We start from the raw sequence: 14,309 nt of genomic DNA on the forward strand, positions 1-14,309 counted from the left end.
ACAGCACTGAAACAGCATATTAAAATGATTTGTGAAAGATTATGTGACAGTGAAGACTGAAGTAATGATACTGAAAATGTCTTCTTAAATCAAAAGCTTTGAGTAACATTCTGCTGACATCTCTGACCGCAAAGCCATTACAAATATCATTACAAATGAATCAGAGCTAATGACTGCACCTGTTGGGATGTTGGGACTTTTCTAGATCAGTGCCGCTTTTCAGGAGTGCCTCTACTTTTCCACTCTGGCTTTCCAATTCTAGGTCAGCTGTGTCCAGTTTCCTGAGGAAAGCTTCTGTGGCCTCTTCGCTCTTTCCATAGTCCTTAGATTCTAATACAGGCCTCTGTTCCTCCATCCATTGCTCCATTTGGGAAACCTGTGTCATAATGGAGAGACATTGGACATTGATTTCATATGTATATCAATCACATTACTTTATGAACTGGTAACACACCTCTGAGAGAAAGGTCTGGATTTGTAGTGCTTGTTGAAGTAGGCGATCTTTATTTGTTGACTCTTTCTTCAGAGTGTCAAAGTTCTTCTTTAACTCAGCAAGTCTTTCACTGATCTCACGTGATGCGAAGTGTCGTCCTCGCACCAGGTTCTGTCCTGCCTCCTGTACAGCCATTATTAAAGGGGTTCGGTTCTCAATTTCCTGCATCATAACCTGTAAGGAAAGGTATTTGCCTATCAGAAATGGCTCTTTGTGCTTGCTGAGAAGTCTTGTAAAGAAAAAAAGCAGGCCACCAAAGTTTTGAAGCACCAGTTAAACATTCATAAGTATTATGGTTGCAGATTTCTGGACCAGACTAACCAGATGTTTTTTGACTATGGTTTGAATGCTCTGCAGGGAAGTGCCCCAGTCTTTCATGACTGTGACCTGTAGCTTGTCCTGAATCCACATCAGTTCATCCTCTAAGTCCCTGTAGAACTGGAACAGCAGCTGCCATGACTCCAGAGTTTCCCGCCGTGCCTGCAGCGGCTCGGCCAGGCCATTATACCTGAGAGAAAATTATGAAATGTCAGTGTTTTTCACTTGGCCTGTCAATCAAATGAAATAAAACATAATGGGCCCTGTTTAAACAATCTATTTTAATACTTTAACATTATTGTTTGTGTCCCTCTGGTGTTATTAGCAGAGTACATGTACACGTATGTTACGTATTACTATAGTTTTCTGTTGGTCAATGGCGCAGTCGTATTCAGTTGCCTCAAAATAACAACATGCCAACAATTAACCTGAACACACCTCGTTTTCAGACCAGTGAAAACCAGCAAATCAGACAATGGGCGAACATATGGGCACAAGTGCATTTGCTATTTAAACAACATGGCCCTGGACCTGAAAATGATAATCGGGTTGAAACTAGCAAAAAACACTTGCGTTGCCCCTGGCGTCGCATTGCGCCGAATACCACACATGCTATAGGATGTAGTATGATACAGCAATCATGTTGTGTGTTATAATGTTTTAGTTAACTTTACTCGCAAAGCTCATATATAGTGGCCACGTTAATGTTTAATCTTGAGAAATCATACCTGCTGACCACCTCCCAAACCCTCTGCTGTATATTTTCTGCAAGGAAGTTGCCTTTTGAGCTGAAGTCTTTGGCTATGTCTACCAGCCCCTGGACCTTCTCCATGTGTGCATCTACCGTTTCTTCCAGACCCTGCAGGGCCTTAAGCAGCCTACTAACTGAGGCAAGGTCATCCCCGTGGTCCTCATTCGCCACTTCTACTTCCACTAATCCAAGCCACTCCTCAATATCATCCAAAGAGCGCTGAAACTGCAACGCCTAGAGGAAAACAGAGAAAAGATGATATTTCAAACAAGCGTCAGAAAATCTGAAAGTCATTGGGATATGTTTGTGTCTAATATTCATTGTCAGAGAACAATGTGGATATCTCATGTAGAATCAGAAAAAAGGCATTTTTAGCACACTGGATTTTTAGCACACAAAAGGAGTTTTAGCACACTGTACCTGATATGCTTGCTGTAGACGTGACTTCTTCTCTTTGCAGTTGCTTAAAAGCTGGTCCCAGCTGTCATCAACATCCTTTATTCGTGGTTTTATCTTGCTTTTAGCAGGGTGACTGGATGCTAGCATGTTATCACCCTCCTGAGGAAACAATTCAGAGTTTTAACTCTGAATTTCATACAAATAGAGAAAGATTAAGACATATTTAGACATTCTTTAGGAGTCCAATACTTTTATGAGGGTCTGCACTCTGTTGCGGTTAGCCATTATTTCTGCCTCAAAGCTCTGGTGTTTTAGTAGCTTTGCCTGCAAGTTGATAGGATCTCTCCAGCTCTCATCAACAGCCACAGAGTTCTTCTCATTCAACCACGAGGACACCTTTACAAATGAGAATTGAACTTCGTAAAAAAGATGCTGATGTGTAATAGATCAGACTACATAGATATCATCATGTTTTTCTTCTTCACACACCTCATAGCTTCCTTCCATGAATTTCTGCAGCTGTAGAGATTCTTCCAAAGCTTTTCGTCTGGCTTTGCTCATTTCCAGTACTTTTTCCTTCCTTTAAGAAAGGAATTTTACTTTAACAGTACTTCATTATGTTCTTATAATGTGCACATTGCAATAATGTCAAATTAAAGGCTTCACTTTAAAATAAATTTTAATAATCGTTTGTCATGCTTTAATATACTTAACATACTAAAGCACATGTATATTACTTGATTTAATAATACATTTAATTTTTAATTTTCAATTAAGTACATTAAAACATTTTATATTTGAAATGCACTTTATTGTATTGCACGTGTAATTACAAATATTTAAATACAAAGTTTACCTTAAATTATTGTCATTGCATTTGCCAGTACACTTTCAAAAACAACAGTAATTATGAAATATGTTAATGTACTTAAGTCCTTAAGGGGGTCAACTCTGAAGTTGAGCTTATTGTATTTAATATGAATTACAATATAACTATAATACAAATATAAATTATAAACTATACATTTTTTAATTGCAGTAACATGCAGTTAAGTGTCCATAAAAATTGCATTCAGTTTGCACTTAAGTAACTTGCACTTTCTGTAATAAGTACTCTTTTTAGAAGTGTGATTCTTTTTTAATAAGGGAAGTATGTTTCATTTGCTTACTGCATACCTGAGCATAATAGCTTTAGTCCTCTTCTTGATGTTATCGGAGTCATAGTGCTGTGTCTGTATGAGCTGTTGAGCATATCTGTCAACCTCTACCACCTGCTCCATCTGAGCTTCTAGAGAGTTCTCAAACAGAGCGTGCTTCCTCTGAAGAGCCTCCACTTCTGACAGTGAACCCTGCAATGACAGTGTGAAACATCTTTCAGCATCCATGTCCAAAGTTACAGAGGATTAAACCGAGGGCATATTTTTTTCTTGTAAGGTGAAATGTTACTCTGTCTTTTTAATGTGGTCCAAGAATTGAAGCTCTTACCCCAGGATCTTCATTGATCAAGAAAGCCTCCTTGTTACTCATCCAGCTCTCAGTCTGGTCAGCATAACCCAGGAATATCTGCAACCCATCAATATTTCATTATGCTCCACATAGTACCTCACAAGAAAAAACAGAACCTTAATGAAGCAAAACGACCTGCTGTTATCTTAAGTCACCTGGAGCTTCAGTGCTTGATCCAGAGTGTTTTTTCGGTCTTCCCAAGCTTGAGCAAGCTTTTTTTTAGCATCCTCCAACTTGCTTAGGGCTTCTTTAATCTCGGCTGAATCGCTGTGGCCAGATTTGACAAGGTTCTGTCCAAAACTCTTAACTGAATCTATACGCTCACTGCGAGCATCAATCTCAGCCTGCAAACATTAAATGTTGATACGGTATAACACGAGTCTGGTATCATCTATCAGCATGCATCAACGCATCTGATAAATAAATAAAGTTAAATGTTTTTGTTTTGAATTTGTATTTCTTGATAGAAAAAGACAAGAACGCACAAAAACAATCTGCCATTTTTGAAATACCTTCCAGTTTTGGTGCTCTATTATGAAACTCTCAGCTTCAGTCTTATTCTTTGGCAGGCCTTTCTTCGCCATCTCATCACTTTGCTTCAGGGACCAGTCCAACAGAAGACGCTGGTTAGCTTTAAATAGTTGCAGCTGATGAGACTCCTGCAACCGTTCCTTCCTACACAACAACAAAGTATATTCTTTCTCATTTTATGTGTATTTTATATTCATTTTTACTATATATATAACATTATTATTATGATTATAAATTAAGAATATAGCAACTAATGGAAACATACCTTCGTTTGATTTCCTTGTCCAGCTTCACTAAAGCATTGTTGACCTCTTCCTGCTTCTTACTAAGTTTGTCAGACAGTTCACAATGTCTCCTCAACCGATCTTTAGTGTCCTTCTCCAGGGCCTGGTTTTACAAATTAGAGCAATTGTGTTCTTTGTAACCCTTCGTGTTGTAAGCAGACTAGCTTCAGTGATTTACACTACAGCATATAATGCACCGTGAATGGTTTATTTAAAGGCTTTTGTACTTACAGCACTTACTTCATTGGAAGGTGCTGAGAGTTTTTCTATAAAGCCTTTAACCACAAAGCTAGCACACACAATAGATATTGTATAGGACATGCTACCCACAGTGCACTGATTAATATGGATGAATGTGTTCTTTGTATAACAGCTGTCCGGTCTACTCACAGCGCCTCGCTCCTGAATAACTCTGGCCTCCCTCTCCATCTCATCGTGTCTGCGAATGAGGTTTTCCACACTCTCCACATCCACTCCACAGCCCTGTCCCTGGAGCAGTAGCATCTGTGACCGAATAGTTAAATTAAATTAAATTATTTTATTAAATATATTTAAAATATTATTATATTCTAAAATTAAATATAAAATAATTTAACTTGCACTGTCTTTTCATTAAAATTCAAGAATTCAAGACATTTAAGCAGTTATGATCCTACCGTTTTGATAAATGGAATTTTTATGTATTATATTTTTTTCCAAAAACATATAATTTGATAACTATACTCCCTCTCTCACTTTCTCTCCAGCTCTGTCCCGGACTTCCTCTAGCTCTCGAATCAAGGCGTGGACTTCTAGCGCTGCCTCCAGCTTCTTCTTATAGTTGCTCAGGTTGCCATGGAAATTACTCCATCTGTTGGGAAGGCGACAAGAAAGTCAAAACGAATTACAATATGCAAGATATAATAGAGGACAAGTGTATTTTCTTAAATGAACATGGATTTCAGTTAAAATATATGAGGATGTACCGTTCATTGAGCTGCTGCCTACGCTTTCTCACAGTCGCCAACTCATCACTGTTCTGTCGCTCTAGTCGGGCTGCCAGAGTGTTGATTGTCTTGATGTGAGCATCATCAACAGTCACATTCTAAGGGATGAAAACTGCTTAGTGAATGTAGAATGGGTAACATTTTAGTGTGGGGAACACGTAATCACTGTTAACTATGACTTTTGCCTCAATAAGCTAATTACTGCGTATTAATTGTTAGTAAGGTAGTTAAGTTTAGGTAGGATTAAGGGATGTAGAATAAGGTCATGCAGAACATGTCATTAATATCTGCTTTATAAGTACTATTAAACAACAAATATCCTAGTAATATGCATGCTAATAAGCAACTAGTTCATAGCGAGAACTGAACTCTAAAATAGAGTGTTGCTGTTGTTGTAGAATGAACCAAGCAATATACTGTCGTTATATAAAACAAAGCCTACGGTATGCAATTTCAGTGTTTTTCTTTAAGTTAACATTTGCTAAATCAATCCGAACACCAGACTTACTCCAGAACCTGACCCTCTGAATTCACTGAGCTTCTTCAGCAGTTGCTGACCATGTTCATAATCCTCTCCAACATCACCAATATTTATCATCACCTCCTTTAGGCAAAGAAACAGTAACATTAACTGCTATACCAGTATTGTCCTGTATATCAAGGAATGTTTTTAACAAATAGTTATGGAATTGCCTTATTTATTCACCCTTTGCCTAATCCAAACTTCAACCTGCTCCACTTTCTGTAGGAACTCAAGAAAATCACGGTTATCCTCAATAACTTTTCCACGGACCGCAACTGCTTGCTTTAGAGCCTCCCAATGAGAGATCAGCGCAGAAACGGTCTGCCTTATGTCTTTCGATTTTGGGTGCCGCATGGTCACCAGTTCATTTCCAGCCTTGTGACAAGTATGTGGAAAACTATGTTAAATATATTTATAAAGACCAAAAGAAGAAGAAATGAATATAGGATTATCTCTTACTGACAACTGAACCATCTTGTGACACTCACCTGCTGTACAGATTCTATGATATTTCCATGGGCCAGAATCTCTGCTTCAAACACCTGATGCTTCTGCAGTATCTTCATTTTAGTCTGAAGGTTGCTCATGTCCATTTTGGAGTCTTCTTGTATCTTGTTCATACGGTCTGTGATCCATTCCTCTGCCTAAAATACAAATAAATATCACAAACCAACCAATCAAATAGTTTGTTTCGATCTGTTTAAAGTCACCTGGAAATTGGAAGTACCTCTGACACATCTCGGTTGAAAATACAGAGAAGCTTCGAGATCTCAAGATCCTCTCTGCGTTTTTCAGACAGATCTTTGATGCGGTCCCTCCTCTCCTGGAGAGCTTTCAGTTTGTTCTTAATGTTGCTGCTTTTTTCTCGCTTAAAACCTTCTGTCCTTAGGCGCTTAGCTGACTCCTGAAGAGCCACCATCTACACAACAATGTCACTGAAAATGTCACACTGTGTAAAATGTTTCCGACCATATTATACACTGAAGAAGACCAACCCACCTTGTCTTCCTGAGAATTAAGAAGTTTTTCAAAGGCTTCATGGCGTTTAATCAAAGTTTCTACATCGTCCACTGTTGTTCCCAAATCACTGTTCTTCAACTGGATCTGCAAAAAAACAGACGTTGTTCACTTTAACAATATGAATGTCAAACTACAAAGCTAATGAATTTATGAACTATGTAATACTATATCTATATTTATTTAAGAGGTCACCAGACCAGCTATTACATGTTCAAATATAAATGAAAGTAATTCCTGCTAGTTTACCTCTTGAGAGTTAGTGATTTTTTCCATGTATTCAGTGTCTCTATAAAACACCTGCTCCAGATGTGTGTTCTCCAGCCATTTCTGCTTGGACTGCCAGTTATCAGAAAGTGTCTCTTTCTCTTCTTGCAGAGCTTTCAGTTTCTCTTGGATCTGATGGCCACACAGAATGTTTAAACATGTATTTGTTATGTATTAATCGCTTATATTTTGGTCTCTCGTGTCAGTTTTATAAATAATATAATAGTTTGGAATGTTGTAGCATAAACCAGACAAATTTGAGTTTCTCACTTCTCTAGCATTAGGTATGTCATGCTCCAGTTGGTCCTGGCCCATGGATATGGCCTGAGCATACGTCTCCTCATGCGCCACAATCTCAGCCCAGAGCTGCTGGTGCTGGAACAACTGCAGATCACAGGTAGCAATGTCTCTAATGGACTCCTCTGCCTTCATCCCACTCAGCACATGGGAGCACCAGAGGGAATAATCCTGTGCCTGGAGAACAATAAAAAGACAATATAATATAGTTATAAATTAGGTTTCAACCAATACTTTCTATTGTTTTCTCCTTTTACACCAAATAAAACCTTGAAGTTTAACATATTATTTCATCCTTTCCTCTGGTCATTTTGCTATGTCTTTTTATTTTTACATATAAATAAAAATCAATCAAACTGCAAACAGATTTATAAATTTACAATGCAGAACAACAACCCATCCTCCAGCACAACCTCACTCACATAATATAAAAATATAACAGCATTTTTTAAAGGAATATTCTTCACGGTTTTACTTGTTTAAAAAAAACGTGACCAAAAAATCTTTCAAATTTTTATTCTAAATAGATATCTGAATGCATACTAAATAATTGTCTTTAGGACCCAGGAGAACAGTTAATTTGCTCCATCTAGTGGTAAGAGTCAAGAAATATCATGTTTTATAAATTTTTTCCACAAGAGGTCGGCAGACACCCAATGTGAGATATTTTGAGCGAATTTACATGGTTATGCATGAAATTGTTATTTTATAAGTATTTTTTTTATTGATAACATCTTTTAAGTTTAAGGTAAATAAAATAAAAATGGATTGAAAAAAAATCTTTTTTAAAATAGAAAAAATATTATCATATGTTATCACAGCTCTGGGAAAAATAGAAATCAGAAATAAATAAAAAAAGAAATCAATGTTAAGTGGTCTCTTATTTTTTTAATTTTTTTTTTAGAGCTGTATATAATTTTAGGGCTTCGGGTCATTTTGACCCGCGAGGGAAGGACTTGTTACAAAGTGCGAGGGAGGGATGGATGAGGGATAAAAATGTACAATGAGTATAGACTACCGTGTTGAGGAACATGTAGCGGTCCTTAGCTGACTGCAGCTCCTCCTCCCTCTGCTCCATGTGCACACGGAGACTTTCCCAGCTCTCCACCACCTCCTGCTGCAGCTCCTGCAACCCCACCCTCAGCTCAGGAGAGCACATGTCCAGAATGGCATCAGTTCCATCCAACAGCTCCTGAAGCTGTAGAAAAATCACAAAATCTAAACACTGAAACTAAGAATGAGTTCTATGTGAACATTTGCATATTGTTCATTTTTTTTCTTTAATTATTTGCTAATTATTTCCTTCATTCCTTCCACACACACACACACACACACACACACACACACACACACACACACACACACACACACACACACACACACACACACACACACACACACACACACACACACACACACACACACACACACACACACATATATATATATATATATTATTATTTTATTATAGATTTTCAATTGGTGCCTAAGAATTTGTCATTTGTAGTATTTGAGTGTTTTGAAAAAAGAAGAGATCATAAGAGTCACCAAGTCAGGTAATTCATAAATTGTTGCAACACTACAAACCTTCTCCAGCACCAATACACAGCGCCACAGAGGAATAAGCTATGTATGACGGCAAATTTTTTTGATAAAACTGTCTGACACAACTTTTGAACCAGCAAAACAAATAAAAACTTAATTTAACAGCAGAAATCCAAATAAGATGAGTTCAAATAACAGTCGATTCATTACTTATCCTTACCCGTATAATGTGAAGGTATTAAAACACTCCATAAAAGAGTAATACAGTTTATTGTGGTAATAACCAACTTAATGGTGCACTTTGGTGTAGTTTTTCACTTTGCACAAAAGCATCCATGCAACCCACTAGGTGTCAGTATAATGTTACTTCAAGATGATAGCCATTTCACCAGTGCATTTACTGAGCACACCTGTTATGATTGCTCAGTAAAACTTTAGTTTATAGTGTCTTTGGTACACGTTACATGTAGTTTCTATAGTAGTTATATCAATTCTGCATAATTACATGCAATTAATCTTAAACCAAACCTAATCTTAATCCTAACCCTATAGTAAGTACATGTAGTTTATTAATATTACTCAATACTTAAATGTATTACACTGTAACAAGGTTACACTCAAGGTTGCTCTCACTGTATGTACCTGTTGCTCTGTTCCAGCCAGCTCATGGACAAGAGCGTCATGTTTCCGTAGCTGTGACAGCACCCCTTTTAGATCTTTGGCTATGTCATCAGGGATGCTTTTGTACCTCTCCTGGTACAAGATAAGTGACATGTAAACACAAGGACAGAGATGTTCATCATATTATACAGCATGATGACTTTATTGCACAGCTGGACCGGATACCTTTATCTGTCCTAGCGCATCAGTCAGATCTTTGTAGAATTTGTGACATTCTTCAGATTTACGTAGCTTTTCTTTACGATCTTTGGATACGTTCTGCAGCTCTTCCCATGATTCTCTGTCATTCATAAAATAGACCATGTAAATATAACTGTAAATTATATCTATAGTCTGTAAAATAGTCTGGCATCACAAACAAATTAATTTGATAAAAATGTGAAATTACAGTATTTATTAATGTTAGTTTATATTATTTTGTTTATATATAACTTTCCTGATCACATGTCATTACCTGAGTAGATTCTGTGTTTCTCGGATGAAGCGGCTCTCTGGGTGATTAGTTTTGATGAGTTTATCAGCCAACTCTTCGCAGGTGTGCATCCTCTCCAGTCCCACCTCCAGCTGCTTTAAGAACACCTCAAATCTCCCACGCAGTAGCTATCATCAAACAAGAGGTGCTTAGACAGATCCTGATCACAGACAACATGCATAACGGTTTGTCTAAAGCCGAAGAAACGGGATCAAATCAATGAATCATACTGAAATTTGAAGAGTTTGAAATGTAAAACTAAATAATTTTGATGCCAAGATCAATAAAGATATTAACAATAGCTAGGGGCAAATAATAAGTGTAAATAATAATAAGATTAAAGAAATAAAAAAAGAGGAAATAATGTGTGATATTTTTAATAATTAAATAGTGGGCTTTTATATCATCACTGTACTATAGGTAAAAAAAAACATTAAAATATTATTTGGAGATTATTTACTTAAGTTGATAATGTGTCTTTTTCATACACACTATTGCATTGATATACAATATATAAAATACAAATTTGCGATTGTCTCGTGATTTATATATATATATATATATATATATATATATATATATATATATATATATATATATATATATATATATATATATATATATATATATATATATATATATATATATATATATATATATATAAAAGGTTTGTATGAAACAGTAATAATGGGTTAGTAATAAGTATGTTATTGATATCTTAAACACATTGAACAGCCCTAAAAATAAATAAAAAATCTGGATTTTTGTCACAAATTAAAGTACAGTACAAAGTAGTTTAAAGGTAAATAAACAGTAAACAATAAAAATCTTTGGACAGGTGGTCTGCCACAGCTAATCTCACCAGTGCATTTTCATAATCAGTCCCAAAGTCATTAGAAGCGGCAGTCTGTGTCTGCTGAGTGATCCATTCCTCCAATTCTGCAGACTCACGTTTAAATTCATGTAGGTGTAGGGTCTCTTTAAGCCTCTGTTCTCTGTTGTAACGGGACATGTTTGTTTTAACATTGCAAAGAAACATGCTGGTGTGTATTTCTGTTAGTTGTTTGATCTACTGCTTGTTATTTTACCTGACTGTAGCTGAGTGCTGAACCTCACTTAGCTTAGCTTTAATGTGGCTGTAGGGCTTGTTCAATTCCTCTAAACCCCACACACGTACAGCCTGCTTAACGCTGGACTTGAGTTCATCTACTTGAGCAGCAAGTACCTCAATCCGTCCCTCCACTCCCTGGAAGAAAAAAAAACAGTATGTGTTAACATGTTAAAACCTTAAGCTATTGCATTAGCACAAGCCAAAGATTACTCACCTCATGCTGCTTTATTAGACTCTGAGTAGCTAATTCAGTCTTGCCATAATCAGTGCTGACCAAAGCTGATGTTTCTGACAGAAGCGTTTCCAGCTCATTGCAGTCAAGCAAAAGCTGTCCATCAGAAAAAAAGTGTTAACACGTGATGGCTTGAATAATTACTGGAGCAAAAAAAAAGCAAACACTCCTACACTTTTACCTGTTCCCGTGTAACTGCCTTATTAAGCTCGCTAGACCGTTTCTCACATGACTCCTCTAACTCCTCCCACTCTGCAATCAATTGCTCGCACCTCTGCTGCACCTCCTGACCATTCCACTGATTGGACCTGGCCATGGCTCGCCCTCTGTCCAGTATTCGTTGCAGGTACTGGCTGTGGGCATTTACCTCTGCTTGCAAGTCCTGCAGGGGGTTTTGAAAGATTTAACAGTTATAATGAATACAGCTCAATTTTAGAAAGAAATATACAATCATTTCTTAAGTTAATACATTTAACTACACATAGGATTATAAAAGCCCTGAATCACACCCCTCTTAGGAATCTATTTTTGCATCGGTAATTTAATCCCCAGCAATATTCATACACTCATATCTAATTATACCTTGTGTTTCTGAAGCAGGCTTACTGCCCCAGCCAAAGATTTTTCATAGTTTGTCGTATCAGATACAGGGTGATGCTCTGATATCCAGTTTTCCTCTAGGTCTACATCATGGTAAAAGCTATAGAGAGCCACATCTGCCTCTAACTGGCTTCGGCGATGGTCCAAAGGTTTTTGTAAAGACTTAAATCTGGCAGATAAAACAGAGGTAAAGGCTTCTTAAAACATGCAGAGAAAGTTTTGAATTAATTGACCTAGCATATTCTTATAACTGATCATTGACTTATTAGCTAATGTGTCCTTACAGGTAAGTTTTCACTATGAAAAAAAATTGTACTAACAGTTTCAGGTAAGTGTCAGTCTCCCTGAGAATGCGCTGAGAGTCAAAATGGTTGGTGGCCAGGTGTTTGGCACGGGTGACAATGGAGTTGATTTTTTCTGCCAGTTCTTGAGCTTCCTCCTCCAGCTGCTTGTGCTCCTTCAGGAGCTGTCTGCTTGAGCGAAGGTCATGACCCCTGATTGCATTCTGTAGCATTCTCTCAATTGCCTCAATCTTCAATTTTGCGTCCTAAAAATAAACAAAATAAACTTTTAAAATATAGAAAGTAGAGTATTTTTTCTGTGTAAAAAGTTGATCTTAAAGATTTCAGAATGACACAAACAAATATTTGTTCTGCTTATACATTTCAAGGAAAAATGTAAATGTGAGAAGTACCTGAAGCAGCTCCATGAGTTGTTCCTGCTGGCCAGCCTGTCGTAGTTTGTCCCCTCTCTCTGTCATCTTCCTCTGGAGGTCAGTCCACCTTTGGCGTACTTCTCGAGTCTTTCTTTGGATGCTCTGGCTGTTGTAGTGATCCTCTGCCAACATCTCCTCTCCAGTCTAAGCAAATAGAATCCAATTATCAAAATGGACAAAATCATGTCTAAATACGTAGTTTGTTTGAAGAATAGTAAACAGTACTTCAGTCAGTCTGTCTATGCGGACTTGATTGGCCTTCATCTCTTTTTCTGCCGCCTCGTGTTTTTTTAACTTGCGAAGGATGTTGGTTGGATCTCTGTATGATTCATCCTCAGCAATCTCAAACTTCTCCTCCATCCACAGTAGCATCTCCTCTGCATCTCTTAAAAATTCCTATGCAAGGGACAGTATTTTAGAGCACTTTTTTTTTAAACTTTCATCATTTATAAATTATGCTATCACATTCCAAAATATAAACTGAAGGTCTACCTGGTATTTTTTTGAAGCAAGCAACTCAAGCCTTCTTAATTTACAACTTTCTTTCAGGTTTTTATATCGATCTTGAATGACCTTTGATCGCTGTTGAATTCTGGAAAGAAGGAATATGTCAGTCGTTACAAAATAATAGCACTGAGAAACAAGCTATTATAATTATTCACTAACACAATAAATAATATATTAAAACAAATAAAAGGCTATACTCACTCTTTGGCAGCAAAGTTACGCTTACTGATGAGCTCCTTGCTCTTGTCTTGAAAGAGGTTGATGGATCGCTCTAAAGCTTCAAGCAAAGCCTCAAGCTCTTCTTGTCGACCCAGTAAACTGTGAACGCTGTCAACTGAGTCCTGTGCAGAAATGATGCACCAAATCTTTACAAATGTGTAGCTCTTTCTTTGACAAAAAATGTGCTTAGAGACATAATTAATGCATTTATTCAATTAATACATAAAAATAAAGGATTAATATCTTTCATTTACCCCCAAGTCTTTGACTTTCAGTCTGGTCTCGTGACCAGAAATGGTGGCCTCTATGCGATCTGCTTCCATATTCAGCTTTTGAAACTCCAGTCCTTGCTCAAGCCTTCTGTGGCGACTAGACCACAGTTTGCCCAGCTGGCTCCACTCGTGATCCAACTTTGTGAGTGTCTGCTGAACCTCTTTAGCTCCTTTCTCTCCAGATGCCGCCTCCAGAGATCGACCCAGCTTCTCCATATCGTTTAATCTGAAATAATTGTACTGTCAAGCATAGCACTAAGTAAGGATTGCACAAGAAAGATCAAACACAACTAACTTTTCTTTCTGCAGTTCAATCTCTTGTTTCAGATCAAGGTTGTCCTTCAGCAGGGCTTGAGCAGATGCTACATCAGATCCGGTTTCCTCTTCCAAAAGGTGCTCCTGTATTGCCTCAGCCCACAACAATAGGTCTCTGGTCTCTTTCTGGAAGAGTTGCAAGCGTTGGGCTTTCTCAAGCATCCGTTGTCTCTGAATGGATTGGGCCTTCAACTGCCGCAGCAGCTCTTCCAGAGCACGTACTTCTTCCATAATAGCGGCACTCTCTGCAGGACTACAATCCTGCTTC

The 14,309-nt window shown here is 37.5% G+C and overlaps 1 protein-coding gene across 1 annotated transcript in view; it reads right to left on the bottom strand.

Moving 5' to 3' along the window:
- Window positions 1-14,309, bottom strand: part of sptbn5 (spectrin, beta, non-erythrocytic 5) — a 35,426-nt gene that overhangs the window by 8,166 nt on the left and 12,951 nt on the right. Inside the window, exons 19-56 of the mRNA XM_067455195.1 lie at window positions 14,022-14,309; window positions 13,709-13,952; window positions 13,437-13,576; window positions 13,221-13,320; window positions 12,954-13,124; window positions 12,708-12,872; window positions 12,334-12,560; window positions 11,996-12,182; window positions 11,595-11,795; window positions 11,396-11,509; window positions 11,159-11,316; window positions 10,933-11,065; window positions 10,053-10,198; window positions 9,764-9,878; window positions 9,560-9,670; window positions 8,391-8,570; window positions 7,346-7,549; window positions 7,058-7,207; window positions 6,791-6,895; window positions 6,519-6,710; window positions 6,280-6,435; window positions 5,975-6,166; window positions 5,777-5,872; window positions 5,248-5,366; window positions 5,018-5,132; window positions 4,673-4,786; window positions 4,264-4,385; window positions 3,980-4,142; window positions 3,623-3,811; window positions 3,447-3,524; window positions 3,138-3,310; window positions 2,451-2,541; window positions 2,211-2,357; window positions 1,983-2,120; window positions 1,540-1,796; window positions 815-1,001; window positions 455-667; window positions 180-376 (exon numbers count right to left, since the gene is read on the bottom strand). Of these exons, the coding sequence (XP_067311296.1) occupies window positions 180-376; window positions 455-667; window positions 815-1,001; window positions 1,540-1,796; window positions 1,983-2,120; window positions 2,211-2,357; window positions 2,451-2,541; window positions 3,138-3,310; window positions 3,447-3,524; window positions 3,623-3,811; window positions 3,980-4,142; window positions 4,264-4,385; window positions 4,673-4,786; window positions 5,018-5,132; window positions 5,248-5,366; window positions 5,777-5,872; window positions 5,975-6,166; window positions 6,280-6,435; window positions 6,519-6,710; window positions 6,791-6,895; window positions 7,058-7,207; window positions 7,346-7,549; window positions 8,391-8,570; window positions 9,560-9,670; window positions 9,764-9,878; window positions 10,053-10,198; window positions 10,933-11,065; window positions 11,159-11,316; window positions 11,396-11,509; window positions 11,595-11,795; window positions 11,996-12,182; window positions 12,334-12,560; window positions 12,708-12,872; window positions 12,954-13,124; window positions 13,221-13,320; window positions 13,437-13,576; window positions 13,709-13,952; window positions 14,022-14,309 (6,078 nt within the window). The remainder of the gene's footprint in view (window positions 1-179; window positions 377-454; window positions 668-814; window positions 1,002-1,539; window positions 1,797-1,982; window positions 2,121-2,210; window positions 2,358-2,450; window positions 2,542-3,137; window positions 3,311-3,446; window positions 3,525-3,622; window positions 3,812-3,979; window positions 4,143-4,263; window positions 4,386-4,672; window positions 4,787-5,017; window positions 5,133-5,247; window positions 5,367-5,776; window positions 5,873-5,974; window positions 6,167-6,279; window positions 6,436-6,518; window positions 6,711-6,790; window positions 6,896-7,057; window positions 7,208-7,345; window positions 7,550-8,390; window positions 8,571-9,559; window positions 9,671-9,763; window positions 9,879-10,052; window positions 10,199-10,932; window positions 11,066-11,158; window positions 11,317-11,395; window positions 11,510-11,594; window positions 11,796-11,995; window positions 12,183-12,333; window positions 12,561-12,707; window positions 12,873-12,953; window positions 13,125-13,220; window positions 13,321-13,436; window positions 13,577-13,708; window positions 13,953-14,021) is intronic.

This window comes from Pseudorasbora parva, chromosome 10 (genome assembly GCF_024679245.1).
Source record: "Pseudorasbora parva isolate DD20220531a chromosome 10, ASM2467924v1, whole genome shotgun sequence".
NCBI lineage: Eukaryota > Metazoa > Chordata > Actinopteri > Cypriniformes > Gobionidae > Pseudorasbora > Pseudorasbora parva.